This window comes from Cebidichthys violaceus, unplaced genomic scaffold, assembly GCF_023349555.1.
Source record: "Cebidichthys violaceus isolate CVI_PGR_0920_01 unplaced genomic scaffold, fCebVio1.0.p SCAF_30, whole genome shotgun sequence".
NCBI lineage: Eukaryota > Metazoa > Chordata > Actinopteri > Perciformes > Stichaeidae > Cebidichthys > Cebidichthys violaceus.
Window position 1 is genome coordinate 1,242,556 of NW_027176484.1, and position 16,722 is coordinate 1,259,277.

The 16,722-nt window shown below is 45.1% G+C and overlaps 1 protein-coding gene across 3 annotated transcripts in view; it reads right to left on the reverse strand.

Annotated features, from left to right (window-relative positions):
- tspan4a (tetraspanin 4a) overlaps positions 1-16,722 on the reverse strand; it is a 112,950-nt gene that overhangs the window by 70,899 nt on the left and 25,329 nt on the right. For 2 of the 3 annotated variants that reach the window (XM_068724320.1, XM_068724319.1), the window contains exon 2: positions 14,940-15,019. In XM_068724320.1, the coding sequence (XP_068580421.1) occupies positions 14,940-15,002 (63 nt within the window). In that variant the 5' untranslated portion in view covers positions 15,003-15,019. Of the gene's footprint in view, positions 1-14,939; positions 15,452-16,722 lie in introns of those variants that run through there. The other variant, XM_068724318.1, reaches the window with a different exon arrangement.

The window sequence follows — 16,722 nt, forward strand, 5'->3', positions numbered from 1 at the left end:
TGTCAACAAAAGAACAATGACATCCCGCAATTTCAATATTTCACTTAATGCACGTCTGATGCGTCTTCAATGAAGTCCTGGATCAGGCGGATACAGAATATATACGCGGCGCCGCGCGAGCTTTAGAAGCGACTTACTGGGAAATTGAAAATGAAAAAAAAATAAAAAATCATTTCATTCTTTTTAAGCCTTCCAGCGTCCCCCCCCCCCCTTTATTCTTCTTGACGTCTGCCAATTCTGATGCATTTTAAATGTTGTTATGTGAAGCACGTTGTGTTTTTCCTCATGCGTGAAATATACTATATGAAAGTTTGACTTTCCTTTTCTAATCTTACACTCTTGTACGACAACCTCCAACCAGAAATAGCTCATGACAGTATGGAGAGCAGAGCCCAGCTGCTCCACAGAGGTAATAGAGAGGAAGGAGAATAACAAAAGAGAGAGAGAGAGAGAGAGAGAGAGAGAGAGAGAGAGAGACTTCCAACTGCGTGGGAACATCACAACCACAAATCACGAGGAAACGATGTCTCTCGTAGAACAGATAAAAGCAGCTCGAGTGCCTTCCTTAATACTTTCATCCATTATACTAATACGTCTGACATCTGGAGGATCGCAAACCCGACCGGTGGAGAATACCCCTTTTTTTCACTCAGCCACACATAACTCATTCACCACGATGGGTTAGTGTCTCAAAATTGATGCAATATAAATGCAAAATATCATAACATTGTGATTTCAGATCACATTTACACCACAAATAAACAGGCTAAATCTCCCTTTTTATTCACAGAAAAAATGAGTTATTTCATTTGAAGCGTCTCGAGCCTTTCACAATAAAAGCCCTAGACGCAGACGCCGTGTGAAAGGATGGAAGGAGTGGATCTGGACTGCAGAGACTCTGTGTTGTTGTAACGGTGCATGTTTTGAATACGTCCGTTGAGCAAGATGCATTCATTCAAAATAAATTTTGAGGATTTCTCAGATAAATGCATCCTCTCCTAATTAGAGGAAGAAGAGCTTGAACTTCACTTAAAAACAGCAGAGCTCCAGGATGACCTCAGCTGTGTTCAAATGTAACAATCGTCTCTGTCCATAGTCACACTTTTCGTCCTATTTCCCCTTTAAAAACCAGGATGGAAGACCTACAGATTGAGCCTCCTTTTAGGCAAACTAGTACATTCAGACCTGACTGGTCTTATAGCGAAGCGCTATTTAACATTGTGTGCTCTACTGACTGAAGAACTCCATTCGTCCAAGTCAAACAGCCTTTACTATTGATTTTATTTATTCTTTCGTTCTCTTATTAATGTCATTATATATGAACAAGTTACATAATGTATTGTAATTATAATTGCATGTATATGTGGGCTCTATCGGGAATGTCCACAGTTTCACGCTAATTATTCATAAAATGTCTAAGTATCAACTCTATCCAGCGTAAACTCATTTATAACGGTTGTGTGGGAATAAGCTGCACGGAAGAGGCTGCAGAGACGACGGCTACTTTCCCGACCGAGTTTGGTACATTAGCCGGTTAAGTTTTTATTCCCCTGACTTGGACATAAAAGGGTGGATGATCATCTCAAAGATGATGAACAAATTCGAAGCGTCGTTCTCCCCTTAGCAGTCGCTTTCCATCTTCTACAACAACTCCCTGGTCATTTTGCTAATATCCGAAATGCTCCCACACATTTAAGTTTATCATTTCATTTTTTGTTAACGGCTGCGACGTCTTGTCATCGCCTCCTCTCGACACACGAAACCAACCCATTGTTGCCAACGACGCCTCGCGGGAATACTTTTTTTTTTTTTACGCCGCTGCTTGTTCTCAAACATAAATGACTCGTTACTGAAGAGTTGACCCGGACCCAGAGAATTCAGCGCCTCCTTTAGAAACAACCACACACCAGCGGAAACAGTAAACGAGGCCTTTCTTTTTGATTGTTCTTCAAACAAGAGAGGATCCCTTTTGCCTTTTTTATTTTCCCAGCATGCCCCGAGAGCTATCGATAATTAGCAATGACTTTGTTTCCATTCGGGTCGCAGAACAAGAAGTTTTGTTCCCGCTCGGGCCCCCTTTGCAGCGTCTCCGCGGCGCCCTAAACCCGAGGCTCCTTTCATGACACCACCGCTGTCAATTAGGTGCATCGAGCTGCTTTTTTTTTTCGGCGGAGTTGTCGAGTTGTCGGAGCTCGCCGCCTCCATCTGCTCTCCATCCGTAATGAGACACGCAGACGGCCCGCCGACACAGAAACCCTCTCCGTGGGCAACGTCTCGGATACGGCGTCCGCGTCCGTGTCCGTGTCCCCGGCTATTCTGGGTAACGCCCTCTGCCTTGATCAGCGGAGAGGAGACAGAGTGGTGTGATTACACTGACGGGCAGCCGCTTGACTCTGAGTGAGTCTCACTTAAATGGATGATTATTCAGATCAATGTATTGGCTGACATGAGACGTCTCAATCCTTTCACAGCCACCTTAAAAAAAAAAAGAGAAACAAGCCACCCGTCCGCGACTCCATGAGTGGGCTTTGTGCTTCTGGGTTAGTCTTGGTGCAAAACCGGTGGTGGTTTTTGGTATGAAAATTCAGGTGGGGCAACAACAGTATTCATACAAGAAAATGTGATGACGCGATTCAAACATATCGTAGATATATCTCACATTGAACCACAACCAATGAACTTGCGTGAAAGAGAGAAAAGGGAGACGCTGTGATTGCTTTCACCGATCAATCACCAACAGCAGAGACGACAAAAGTCCAGCCGCTTAAAGCCGCCTAGAATCACCATACCCAACATCAACATCAAATAACCGACTCCTGACCAGCTGTTGAGGAACAAAAAGTTCGTTTTCAATGACGGCTTTTATTAAATGCCCTTAAAATCAGGGGTTGAGCATCGCACCGGTTCCTCGCCCCTGGAGGCTGGCCGACCCGTCGTTTATCCACGTGAGCTCCAGCGTTTCGCCGTAATAATTCTGCCAAGAACACCAAGCTGTTCTCTTCGGTCCGACGGTCGCGATGCTCGATGTACGCACATCGTCTGTCCGCGCCGTCAAACCGAGTGCCTGCTCTGAAACAGAAAAAAACGTTAGAAAAAGTCCTTAAAAATGGCGCTCTAAGAAGCTCGACTGTTCCTAGTTCTTGAGACGTAGACACAATAGAGGTTCTTAGGACAAAGATCTTAGAGGTATGAGAAGGTTCCTGGAGGAGCCATCACAGCATGCTGTTTTTTTTTTGTTGTTTTTTTTCCACTGTGCTGCACATCGCTTTGACACATCCCACCGCCAACTGACCTTTATGAATATTTTACAATCGTCGTGTAAAATCCGTCAAACCGCGATCGCTGGATGTTTAGAGGTAGCGGCGCGCAACGTAATGGGTGTGTGTTGCGTTGTGCAGCGTCACAATGCGTGTTTTCACCTGTTTTTTTAAGAGACGTCCGTTGTTGCCATGGGAAGACACACAGCCTCACTGCAGGGAGAAAATCATTCACTGTCAGGAAAGAGAATAGTGAGCACATCTCGCACTAAGTACTTTATTCAACCCCCCCCCTCGAGCTAATCTGGGAGAAGTGCTGGAGAGAAGTGAAGGCTCTTCTTCACGAGTACAGTGTAGCTGACGATGAGTCCTCTCAGATGGGCGACTCAGTGAGTAAACACAAACATGTTTACTGTTTATGGAGCGCATTATGCGGTTTTATTATTTATTATTTATTATTTGTGGTTCTGCAGACCGGTTGTAAACACGAGTGCGTGCCGATACGGTTTGCACTCACGGTTAGCCTGTCTCCATCTAAAGGTGACGAAATCCGCTCACTGATTAACACCAACGTGTCGTCTGCATAATCCACCGCGCTAAAAGCCAAATTAGCCTGATAAACAGACGGAGTTGCCAGTTTGCTCGTCTTCGAGGCAAATTGTGTTCGAGTTCAAGTCCATTTCTTGTTTCTTTTATTTAGTTTCTCCCCTAAAACAATCAGCGATGTGTCTCCGTCCTGTCATTAGTGGCTGCTGGAATCACATCAACACATATATGTGGATTTAACAGTTCTGTACATGGATTAAGGGGAATAGTTCACCCAAAAAAAACGATATTTCGTTTGTACTACTCACCACTTCATGCTGCGTTCGCCCCAAACGAATTATCCGTGCGAGTAGATTACATACAAAGTCTATGCGCAGACGCGATGGCGCGGCACGTTTGGCGCGATTGGCGCAAATTTGCGTCAATCGGCAAACGCCACAAACGCGTGAGTTGTGATTTTTTTCTAACTCCGGCAAAAAAATGGCGACGCGATCAGCCTATCAGCGTTGAGATGCTCCTCCTGTCATCACTGACGTTCTGCCGTTGTTGAATCAGGAAATAAATACTGTATCCGTCTGTGTTCACCCAGAGCTCTACGATAGCTCATATCAATAGAGACCGGACCAAACTATGTGTAGAAATGTGTGTGTGTGTGTGTGTGTGTGTGTGTGTGTGTGTGTGTGTGTGTGTGTGTGTGTGTGTGTGTGTGTAAACCATGCGGTACAATCAATGAAAAAGACGCTGCCGTATTTACGTCGAGATGCCGTTATTTTGAGTGTTGATTGAGCTGCTACAATGTTAGCTTAGCCTAGCGCCTTTCGATCCGAGCTCCATTGAAAACAAGAACAAGAAACAAAACATGAATTCAGACTTTTTACAAATCGGCGTCATTACGCAGTTATTTCGGCGTCCCTTTTAACGGTTTATTGCAGTTAAATCACAGCCAACTCTGTTTATTTGGGGGTTCATACAGCTGTAGTAAACACAGTGACACAGGGAATACAGCTCTATGAAATCCACGGAGCTCCTCCGGACCAATGTTATGAACCCAGACATGACGGCGTTTAGTTTCCCGGGATATCTGGGACTTCCACGACACGTACAAAGCAGAAATATAATTGGTGTGAACGCACCTTTTAGGCGGGAGAAAAACAACACGAGATCAGCTTTGTATCAGGTTCATTCACTGAATGGATTCCAGCGACTGACATACTTTCTGCTATCATGGGGCTTTTCCATATGCCTTGACATGAATATTTTAATCGGCTTCATAGGATGAAAACATGCTTAGTGTATATAGAACTTTGCTGCGTTAAAACGTGAATAGAAAAAAGCACTTTAATCTGAAATTTCATTGAAATCTTTCATTGACTTTAAGTGGATTAATATATTTGAATGAGATGCAGAAGGACGGCACGACGTCAGGCCCACGCTTTTTTTTTTTTTTGTCTTGAACGTAATTCAGTTGAAATATTTTCTGCTACTATTCCAGGAGTCAAAGGACAAACGTTGTGATTAATCATGATGGAGGACTCTAATCCCTCCACATCTTAAGAAAATAAAACCTATAAATATCACTGCTGGGAACAAATGAAGCCATGACTTCACACTGACAAATTCAAATGACTTTGACTTTCATAACCATGGAAACATGAAAAAGAATTGGATTTTATAAAAGCTAAAGAAGGCTTCAAGTAGGTCAGTGTTATGGCAAAGCCGAAATCTGGTGTCTATGAGAGCTGAGAGCTGGAATCAAAGGGGTTTGAGTATTAAACTGGCAGCGGTGATAAAGTCAGGGCCGCCTCACTGAGGCCCCCCCGACCAAAAGCCTCTTCCTCCTGAGCCAATAAAAAAAAAAAAACCCAGAGAGCTTTATTTAAAGGGAGGGTTGTTTTTATTTTCAGGGAATAAACTTCTAATTTATTCAGCACAAACTACGCATCCCAGCATCTGATAACAGCCGCAAAAACATGTCATCATCTCTAAACACAGTAACGATGTGTAGAAAAATGAAGACGTCCCCGGTGGTTTTCCTTCTCCTCCTCCTCCTCCTCCTCCTCATTTCCAGATGTTTCCCCCCCGCAATCAAACGCGTGTGCACAAAGCCCACAGGCAGGAATGTCACGCAAACAGAGTCAGCAACACTGCAGGCAGGCCCACTACATGGAGCAATACCCCCCCCCCCCACACACACACACACACACAATCGATGGTCGGTGTGTAGGCCGGGCAGGGCGGGGCCGACGGAGTCTCAAATCGGCATAAAGGCGATTTCTATCGATCCGGCTAAATCGGCGGAGACAAATGCAACCCATTCACAGCTCTGGCAATCTATGGATCCCTCTCCGTCGGGCTCTGACCTACATTACGACGACAAGTAAACACAACTTCAGAGGACACGTCTCGAGTCTCTTCCTCCCGCTCATCCCATCTCTTCCTGTCCCACGCCTCACCCGCTGCCTCACCCTCCTCCTCCTCTTCCTCCCCTTCCTGGCGGTGTGGAAAAGCCACGTTTGTGCTAACAAGATTAATTAAAAAGTGGCTGTAAATGAGAGTCTTATTTTGGTTTGTAGCTGCCGGGCGCTTCTTTGCAGCTCTGCAGTGGGGTGTTTTTTTTTTCCCGCCATAGACGATTAGTGTTGTGCATCGTCACATTTTTTTTCATTTTTTTTTTAGTTGCCCACTGTTGCAATTTTACGGTGGAGTCATTGCTGCTACATTTAGGGGGATAATCAGCAGTTTGTCCTGGAGCGCATGAAGTCCATTTCGCTTCGTCTTTCATATTTGTTTTTTTTATTTTGAGGCTCGGTCTGGTGCGATACTCGGGCGGCTCTCAGCCAACGCAGACGTTGATGTGCGAGGTCAGAGCGCTGAGCTTATTTCACACACTTACAGCGACGGGAATTAACAGGAGAGTGACTCACTGTCGCTCCGAGTGACTGAAGAGTCGTTGTGTTCCACTTTTGAGTCTACTAGATGTGTAGTATGTGAGCAAACACACAATGACACACACACACACACACATATATTGGTGAAAAAACAAACTTGGAAGGACCTTGTGATTTCTTTTCATGCAGGGGCCTCGAAATAGACTTGTTTCCATGACGATCTGCTCGCTGATGCACTTTTTAATGTCATGAAATCATGTAGTAATCAGAGTTAATGCATTCTGAGAAAAAACAGACAACCCCCCCCCACAAAAAAACATGTATAATATACCTAATGTACTGCAAATGTGCAATATACTGTAGAGCTATTTTGATGGTTTAAAAATGTGCGAAAATCAAACAAGAAAATGGGAAATAATACATTTTGATGACTTTTGTTTTGCAGCACAAACACACTGCAGTTTATCCGTTTCTTTTTTTTAACTTCCTTAGACAAACTCCGGAGCATAATTATCACTTGATTTGTGTTTTCTCCGAATTATATCTTCCCTTGTTATCACCAGAAGTGTCGCCTAAGCTGTGAACTGAGCACGAGGAGCCTATTTATTGTATAAAAAAAAAGAGGGGATAAGTGTCAGCAGCAGGAAACAAAATTTAGATGCTCGGGGACATAAAAGCAGTGAGACTGGGTTTAAACCAATCCGCTCATTTAAACAAAAAAAACACCCCTCTGGCTAATGTTCGGGGGGGGGGGGGGGAGCAGTAGTAACAATGAACTTTACCTTAAAAAGTGTTTCAGACGATAACATTTAAATAGTTAAACGATAGATATGGACGATAAATAAAAGATAAACAGTTTAATCCAACATAAAACGTACATTTGAGGAGTGTTTTAAACTCACGTTAAGGAAAGTTGTTTTAAAGATGTAATTTAGATCCAACTTTGTTGAAAAAGAAAGAAACCAGCCTGAAGCTGGCTGTCGTCTGCCACTTGTTCCCATCATCCTTCGGCCGCTGCAGACCAGCAGCTCTGACCTCAATCACAACGACCGCTCTCACTTCCCCGTCACAGTTTGACTCCTCGACCTCTTGCTGTTGCTCTTGAGAGCAAATTAGTCTGCGACACCGACACGAGTCTCCAGTTTGACCCAGAACATCCCGACACTTCTTGGCCGCCGTGTCGCGAGCTAAAAGGACAACTTCACCAAAACTCCGTTGTTCTCCTCACGCTGCAGTGCATTTGGTGCGTTTGTTTCTTTATGGAACAGAAAAGTAATTTAGACTTTCCAGACATTTGCCAAATGGCATTTCGCTGCGCGGTGAAGCAAGTACTTCCAGCTGCAGGTTTGAAATGAGTCTGTTATTTGATGCTTTATATACGACAGCGAGCAAAAGATTCAATCATGGAGTCACTGTCAGTGGAAACAAAAGACCTTCTGCATCAGCAAACATGGGCTGAATAGAAAAGAACAGAAGAGCCTCCTGACTGACAACAACTGTATGTACACTCTATTCATTGTTAAATAAAGGGCTCATTCTAAGGTAACGAAAACACAAAAATTCTCATTTTCAGGTGATTACACACTCAAGAAAACATACTTTTTAATAGGGCTGCCCCCTCTTTGTGGAATCCTCGACTAATTGGTAGTGTTGGTCGTAGTCGAGTAATATGCCTTCAGTCGATTGGTCATATTTCATGCTTTTATTTTCAAGTTGAATGACTTATTTCCAAAAAACGCAAGATTTAAAGTGGTGCTTTTGTGTGATTCTTTGTGGAGGAACTCAGTTTTACGGATCTGTCAATTAAAGGTGCAGTGTGTAGGATTAAGTGACATCTAGTGGTGAGGTTGCAGATTGCATCTCTCCGCTCACTCCTCCCATTCCAAACGTGCACGGAGAATTACGGAGCCGGTGTTTGTCCGGTTCTGGGCCTCTGTAGAAACATGGCGGTGTAACATGGCAGACACCATGTAGACGTACATGCATGTAGATAGAAACGGCTCATTCTTAGCTAACAGAAACCAAACTATTCGTAGTTTCAGGCGGTTTTACACTACAGAAAACATACTTCATCCATATTATATTCCATTTCTGCTCATAAATCACTCAGTCCAGACCACACTGTCCTTTTAAATGAGTGTTAGCCAACTAAAAATGTCTTTGATCAAGGACAGCGCTACTTATTAATATTATACTGTTCCCTTAATTATTCTTTGGTTCTCCTCCACCTCCTGCTGCTCAGCAGCGATGATTGGCAGTTTGCGTGATGCCAAACTGGAAGGATCATAGAGCGAGGGGGTCTGCTTTAAACACTGAAATACCCCCCCCCCCATCCCTGACCTGAAAACATCAGCCTTTCTTCCACTTTGGGGCAACTTCGTCAAATATGACATTTCTTGCGATCTGATTTAAGCAAATGTAGTATAAAGAAGCAATGGAGGCTGTGAATTCTGGTGAGAATGCAGCTGTTTGTAACATACTGAGAGCACAGATGGACAGCAGAGGAGTAGATCAGGCTGCAGGAGAGGGATTTGAGAAACATCTCTTTTTTTTTTGATTATTTTGCCTTGACCCCGGGGTTATTGCTGCAACCCATTGTTGGTGCCGAGCCACGTTTTCAGCCGGAGTTGAATATTCGAGACAAGCTGTGCCACGTATATGTGTACATGTTCTTCTTCTGTTTGCCACATGTCACACACACCGTCTCCTCACGCAGCATGCGGAGTCACGGTGTCAACTAAAGAGTGTGAAAGTAACGGCGTTGACGCAGTCGAGGCTTCTAGAAATCAACACGAATGTTAACACTTAAAGGTTTTCTGTGCAGTTTTGTCTCCTTCCAATCCAGTTAAGTAAATTCATGTAGTTCACTGATTCTGCTCCTGATCATTTTTGCCGTTGATGCTGCACGTCTGGTGTGTGTTGATATCTCACTCAGTGGTTAAAGTGGTAACTGGCGAGACTCTCGTATTTATATATTTGATGTCTTCATATTATTATTATCTGTCAGGCCTACTGTGCTGTCTTTATCTCAGTATCGTTACTGTGTGAGATGTCACTGCCCACACTACAACCTCCCAATTCTCAATTGTTTTTTTTGTTACTGCCTCTCGAACTTCTTCGTCTCTTGTCAAAAAAAAAAAAAAGGGGCAATCAGTGTGCTGTACATATCACTTTGCAATGGATTCCGGCATTTAACGCTCATGAATGTCAAATTAATTTCTACCATACAAACCCAGGAGAGGCGTGGTGAATTTTTGAGTGACAATTCAGGCAATGTTCCTCTGTCGTCAGGCACGTGTTAACCGACAAAACGTATAAGTTCATTGTCATTGTTGCGATATAGCTTTTGGCCACTTGGGGCAGCAATGAGCACAATGGCGCTGAGCAGCGCTCCGGTCCGTGAGCAAGGAAGAACCTCTCCGCCATTTTGGATTTTACATTAATATTGTAGAGTGCTGCGGGGATTTTAAGGCCAACAGGAAGTTAGCATCACACTGGTTACCTCGATAAAAAGCAGATGGCATTTTTCCATTGGATTTTGGATTATTGCAGAAAATAAGCTTTGTGGCAAACAAATGTTTGTACTTAATCTTAAAAGTAAAACGCTAACTTTACACGAACTACACCACTGTGAAGGCGGACTAGCCGGCGTTTAAAAGTTTTGTTGTCTCATTTAGCCACTAGTTTTTTACGACACGTAAAAGCTTCAAATTTTCACAAGAAGGCATATTTTATATCGTAGAACTAAACGCTTGTGTTGAACACAGACCTTATTTCAGACATCTAACCAAAAACACATTACAAAAACACTTTGACTTTGAGACAAAGGGACCAAAAGTGCAAATCTGTACATTTATTTCCTGGTTCCTTGGTTTGTTATGTTTCCAATGAATCATTTAGGCTATTAAATGTTAGAAAATATTCAAAAATAGTAATCGCAACTCCCCCAGGATGATGTTTTACATTTTTTTTATTTGTTCAACCAGCAGTCGCAAACTTAAGATCATCAATTTACAATGACGTAAAACAGTCGAGTGCTTTCAGCTGATACAGATCTTTGTGAACACTGAATACCAGAATCAAGTGGTTCCCTCCTAGAAGTGGACGTCATATGTTTTAAGTCCGGATACATTCAAATGTCCCATCTGATTAATCTGAAGTCAAACAACAAGACTGTCGGGATGAACTCCAGCTTCACTTCTCGACTCTTTCAAATAAATATTGCTGCTTGGTGCGGAAGTGAGTCTATGTGACATTATCACAAGTTTATTTTGTACAAATATCATGGCAGGTCTATCTTTAAGGACCGATACCTTCTGAGAATCGAGGTGAGAACTTACTAGCAGTTGAGCTGGCGGAGGTGGAAATCTCACTCATATAAATAATCTGAGAGCTGTTGATGAGAGCACCTGCTGTGAGACAGGATGTGAAGTCTTATCCAAGTAAAGTTGAAAAATGAAACCTATTTTTGTCGTGTCAGGAGGGTCGTCCGCTAATCGGAAGATCGGCGATTCGATTCCCCGGCTCTTCCAGTCCGCATGACTGTCCTTGGGCAAGATACTGACTCAAGCTGATGCTGCCTGGTCACGAGACTCGCTAGTCACACACTAGTCACGTGACTCGTCAGTCATGCGAGTCATTAGTCACACGAGTCGTTATAGTTACCCTCTAAGGTGGTGCCTGGTTGCCACCTTGTAAGGCAGCCTCTGCCATCAGTGTGTGAACGTGTGAATGTTCATGAAGTGTGAAGCGTTTTGAAGACTCGAGAGGCAGACATTTGTGGGGAAAAAAAACCTCTGTGTTGTGAAATTAAAGGTTACTGTGCACATTTTGTCTTGTGAATCGGTAGTGTCTTTACACGGGAGTCATTAGTCACTCGCTAGTCACGTGAATCGATAGTCACTTGCTAGTCAGGTGACTCGTTGGTAATGTGAGTCATTAGTCACATGAGTCGCAAGTCACCCACTGAGGTGAGTCCTTAGTCACTCGCTGGTCACGAGACTAGTTAGTCGTTAATCAACCGCTAGTCACGTGGGTCTGTCCCGAGTCGTTAGTCATCTGCTAGTCACTTGTTAATTGTTAATCACATGCTAGCAATGTGAGTCGTTAGTCACGTGAGTCGTTAGTGTCCCTTTAGCATAACAGTTTAAAGTGTATAACCGCTGACCAAGCATTGGTATTTGATTATTTGGGAGTGAGAATGTTTTGCCGTGTGTGTGTGTGTGTGTGTGTGTGTGTGTGTGTGTGTGTGTGTTCATGTTGTCAAGGTGTGCTACACGAAACATGCGGGTCATTTTCATCGCCATTCATTGTAACGTTAGCACTTTCAACTCTCGTCCCAAATTCAGTCCCAAAATGAATCTTTACCCACGCCAATCCTATTTCTTACGCCATAAATGTAAAACCATATAATCTGCTTTGACTGTCTGACCAGAGATCCCATCCGCTTTACTGTCTACACAATATTGAGGTCACATTCATTCATTCATTCGAGTAAAAGCTTGTAAGTTTCTCTTGAAAAGGTGACGACGCCGAAGTCTAAGGTTCGCCATCAGCTGCTACGAAGACTTTTACATTACATAAGAGCTCCTTGGTTTTTACCTGGAGGACGATAACACGATTGGCTTCTCAGGAGGAGAAGCTCGGCGTGGTCATGTGGTCATTATATATCCCAAGCGGCACCCCCCCACACACCCACACACACACACACACACACACAGGGAGTGTGCTCATAACAAACAGTGTGGCCCCTCTTTGACAGTGCTTTATAGCTGAGAGAAGATGAAGAGTTGAAGAGGTCACTCGTTCCCCCGAGGGAGATTGCATCTCGGCAGCTAGATTGCATTTCAGCGTTCAAGGCCTCATCTCGTTCCATTACCAATAAGAACAGAAGTATGACAAATCAAAGTAATCCCAGCAAGGTAAACCACAGGGGGGGACCCGGCATCCCCTCAAAACTCTGTGACAAAGTTGCAACAAGATTGAGCACAAAAGAGAATCTGTGGCAACAGAAAGAAAAAAGAAGGGAAAAAAAACACACACATATGAAGCCAAGATCGAGATCTTTAAATGTGAAGCTGAAGCTGTGGACCATGACAGGGCTTCACAGTGGAAATGAAAGTGATCTGTTGTGGGGGCTACTGGAGTGGGATTGACAGCGAAAGACAAGACACCTCGGCTGAATCGTCCCCTCGGCAAACAGATACGATCATCCAGATAGAGCGGATTGACAGCGTTGATGGGTTGAGAAAGCGCTGCCGTGCGGGGAGGAAGGGGGGGGGGGGGGGGGAGGAGGAGGAGAAGGAAGACGAGGAGGAGGAGGAGGGGTGAAGGAGAGGTAGGTGAAGAAGAATCCCAGCGTTGCGATTAACGAATCTACGCGTAACGCAAGCTCCAAATATGAGGAAGCTTGACACAGAAAAAACAAAGCAGTGTACACCCACGCTTGGAAGTACTGTATAGGGAACAGAAAAAGCTCGACTCACCCACACAGTGGGCTTTGCTACACATGATCTAAATGCATGACCTGTCGTACCCCCCCCCCCCCCCCTCCCCCGCTGAATCCTCACTCCTCTCACATCACTCTGGTTGCACACACCAGAGCTCCCTCTAGACAAGATTAAAAAAACAATATGAGTAAACATGCAAAAGTCTTTAGTTAGTCACGTGACTCGTCAGTCATGTGAGTCGTTAGTCAGGTGAGTCGTTAGTCACTCGCTAGTCAGGTGAGTCTTTAGTTAATTGCTAGTCGGGTGACTCGCTAGTCACTCGCTAGTCAGGTGACTCGTTAGTAATGTGAGTCATTAGTCATGTGAGTCGTTAGGCACTCGCTAGTCAGGTGAGTCTTTAGTTAATCGCTAGTCAGGTGAGTGGTTAGTAATGTGAGTCGTTAGTCACTCGTCAGGTGACTCGTTAGTCAATCGCTAGTCAGGTGACTCATTATTAATGTGAGTCATTAGTCATGTGAGTTGTTAGGCACTCGCTAGTCAGGTGAGTCTTTAGTTACTCGCTAGTCAGGTGAGTGGTTAGTAATGTGAGTCATTAGTTATGTGAGTCGTTAGTCACTCGTCAGGTGAATCTTTAGTTACTCGCTAGTCAGGTGAGTTGTTAGTTACTCGCTAGTCAGGTGAGTTGTTAGTTACTCGCTAGTCAGGTGAATCTTTAGTCACTCGCTGGTCAGGTGAATCTTTAGTTACTCGCTAGTCATGTGAGTCGTTAGTCACTCGTCAGGTGACTCGTTAGTCAATCGCTAGTCAGGTGAGTGGTTAGTAATGTGAGTCGTTAGTCACTCGTCAGGTGACTCGTTAGTCAATCGCTAGTCAGGTGACTCATTATTAATGTGAGTCATTAGTCATGTGAGTTGTTAGGCACTCGCTAGTCAGGTGAGTCTTTAGTTACTCGCTAGTCAGGTGAGTGGTTAGTAATGTGAGTCATTAGTTATGTGAGTCGTTAGTCACTCGTCAGGTGAATCTTTAGTTACTCGCTAGTCAGGTGAGTTGTTAGTTACTCGCTAGTCAGGTGAGTTGTTAGTTACTCGCTAGTCAGGTGAATCTTTAGTCACTCGCTGGTCAGGTGAATCTTTAGTTACTCGCTAGTCATGTGAGTCGTTAGTCACTCGTCAGGTGAGTTGTTAGTCCCTTGTCAGGTGAGTCGTTATCACTCGCTAGTCAGGTGAATCTTTAGTCACTCGCTGGTCAGGTGAATCTTTAGTTAATCACTAGTCATGTGAGTCGTTAGTCACTCGCTAGTCAGGTGAGTCGTTAGTCACTCGCTAGTCAGGTGAATCTTTAGTTAATCGCTAGTCAGGTGAGTTGTTAGTCACTCGCTACTCAGGTGAGTCATTAGTCACTCACTACTCAGGTGAGTCTTTAGTTAATCGCTAGTCACGTGAGTCGTTAGTCACTTGCTAGTCAGGTGAGTCGTTAGTCACTCACTACTCAGGTGAGTCTTTAGTTAATCGCTAGTCACGTGAGTCAAAAGTCACATGAGTCCTTAGTCACCCACTAAGATGAGTCCTTAGCCACTCGTTAAATGCATGACATGTCTTTTTCTCCTTATACCCCCTCCTCTCACATCACTCTGGTTACTCATACATAGCTCCCCCTAAAAAAGATTTTTTTTTTAATATGAGCAAACGTGCAAAAGTCAAGAAAGCTAAACAAACACCCCCCCCCCCCCCCCCCCCCACCCCACTCCCCCCCCCAAAAAAAGCTTGCACACACTCATAAATATAAGATTCAGGACTTACCCAGAAAAGGAGGTTGAAGAAGACCATTCCGTATCGCAGGGCCATCATGCAACCCTCGGCCATCCTGCAGCGCCGCAGTTCTAGGAGGAATATGAAGGAGAGGTCCAGGTAAAACACCACATACTTCTTCCCCTGCTGGGCGTAGCGCCCCTTGGACGCCTGCGGCCCTTTCGTCGTGTGGAAGCCGAACGCGAATGGCGGCCGCTTGTACTCGAACTCCCCGCTGAAGCGGTGAAACCCGGAGGTGAACGGCGGCGAGTCGGGTTTGCTGTCCAGAGACGGACTGCGTCGGTACGGAGTCTCGTCTGTGCTCGAGCGTCTCATCGTGGGAGCCGGGACGAGCCTTTTGTTAAAGAGTCACTGTGTGCGCTTCAGGATCCGAGCAAAGTCCTCAAACGCGAGACCAGAAGTTATTCCACTGAGTGTTTTTGCTGTTGTTTTCTCCAGTTTGCCTCCAAAAAGTAGTTACAACTCCTATCAAACCCTGGAAAGGCTGATTTAATCCCCCACCCCCCCCACCCCCCCCCACCCCACCCCAAAGGTATGATCACACTTGATCTGACTTAATCTGTGGATGATAACGTGCTGCCATTCACTTCCTCCCTTTAATCCTACACTTCCACTATATTCAGCGGGGGACTTTGCACAATCCTGCTGCAACACTTTGTGTAATTCCGTGTGTTTAGGACGTAATCCCAACACACACACACACACACATCTGCACACCGCCTCTCCGTAATCACTCAAATGCAGGTGTCGACGCTCCGAGAGATAAAACTCTGGTTTTGCCGTTTCATCTCAGACCGGTTCAATCGGGTAAAGGAACCGGAGGGGCTCCCGACTCGACCTCCTCTCGCCCCTCCACCCGCCCCACCAAGCTGCTTTGCAGTGGCGCGAAATGAAGATGATCCAGAAAACGTTCCTGCCTGGTCTCATGAGAGATTCCTGAGCAGGTTCTCTCTCTCTCTCTCTCTCTCTCTCTCTCTCTCTCTCAACCCCCTGATCCGGGCCGATCAACTTCTGCTACTCAGTGACACATCCAGTGAGAATGAAATGAAGTGTTTCGGGGGGACGTGTGTTGACGCTGCCGATGTGTGCTTTTTGCTGACATGCAAAAAAAAACAGGGAAAAAAAAAAAAATGAGAGAGGGAAGGATGGTGTTATGAATGTGTGAAGAAGGTTGAAAAGACGGATGAAGCGATAAATAACGCGTGTGAGCGGAACATACTTTGGCTTCTTTAATTCCCGCCTTGCCTAAATTCCCTCCTCCCCCCCCCTCCCCAACACCCCTTTGGCTGCTTTTGCGCTTGCCCCAACTTGTCCCCCTTTTTCTTTTTTTTTTTTAGGTCTCTGAAAAGTGTCTAGAGGTTACTCTGCCTCTCCCTCCACAACCGGCTCTTCACACATCCAGCGATTCGCCTCCCTCTTCGACTCTCCTCGTATTCTCCTCCTGCGCCTCACTCCGCGCTCCCCCTCTGCGCTGACGGCGGTTAATTAATTTCCAGACTCTCCTCATCAGCGAGGCAAAAGTGTGCAGGCGTCTCTCCCCCCCCCCCCCCCCCCCCTCCCTCTCTCTTTTCTTTCCTCCGCTACAAATATTGTTGCCTCCTCTTCTCGGAAGTGGGCAAGGAGATCAAGGTGTCCACCGGGGTCATGGCCAAACGCAGGCGCGAGAAGAACGTGCGAGTCAGCTTCCTCAGAGAAGCTGAGAAAGACTGCAGTGTTTGAGCGGTGTAGTCCGGCGTCGCTGCCTGGAGCTCCCTCCCCTCTTTCTCTTCCACGA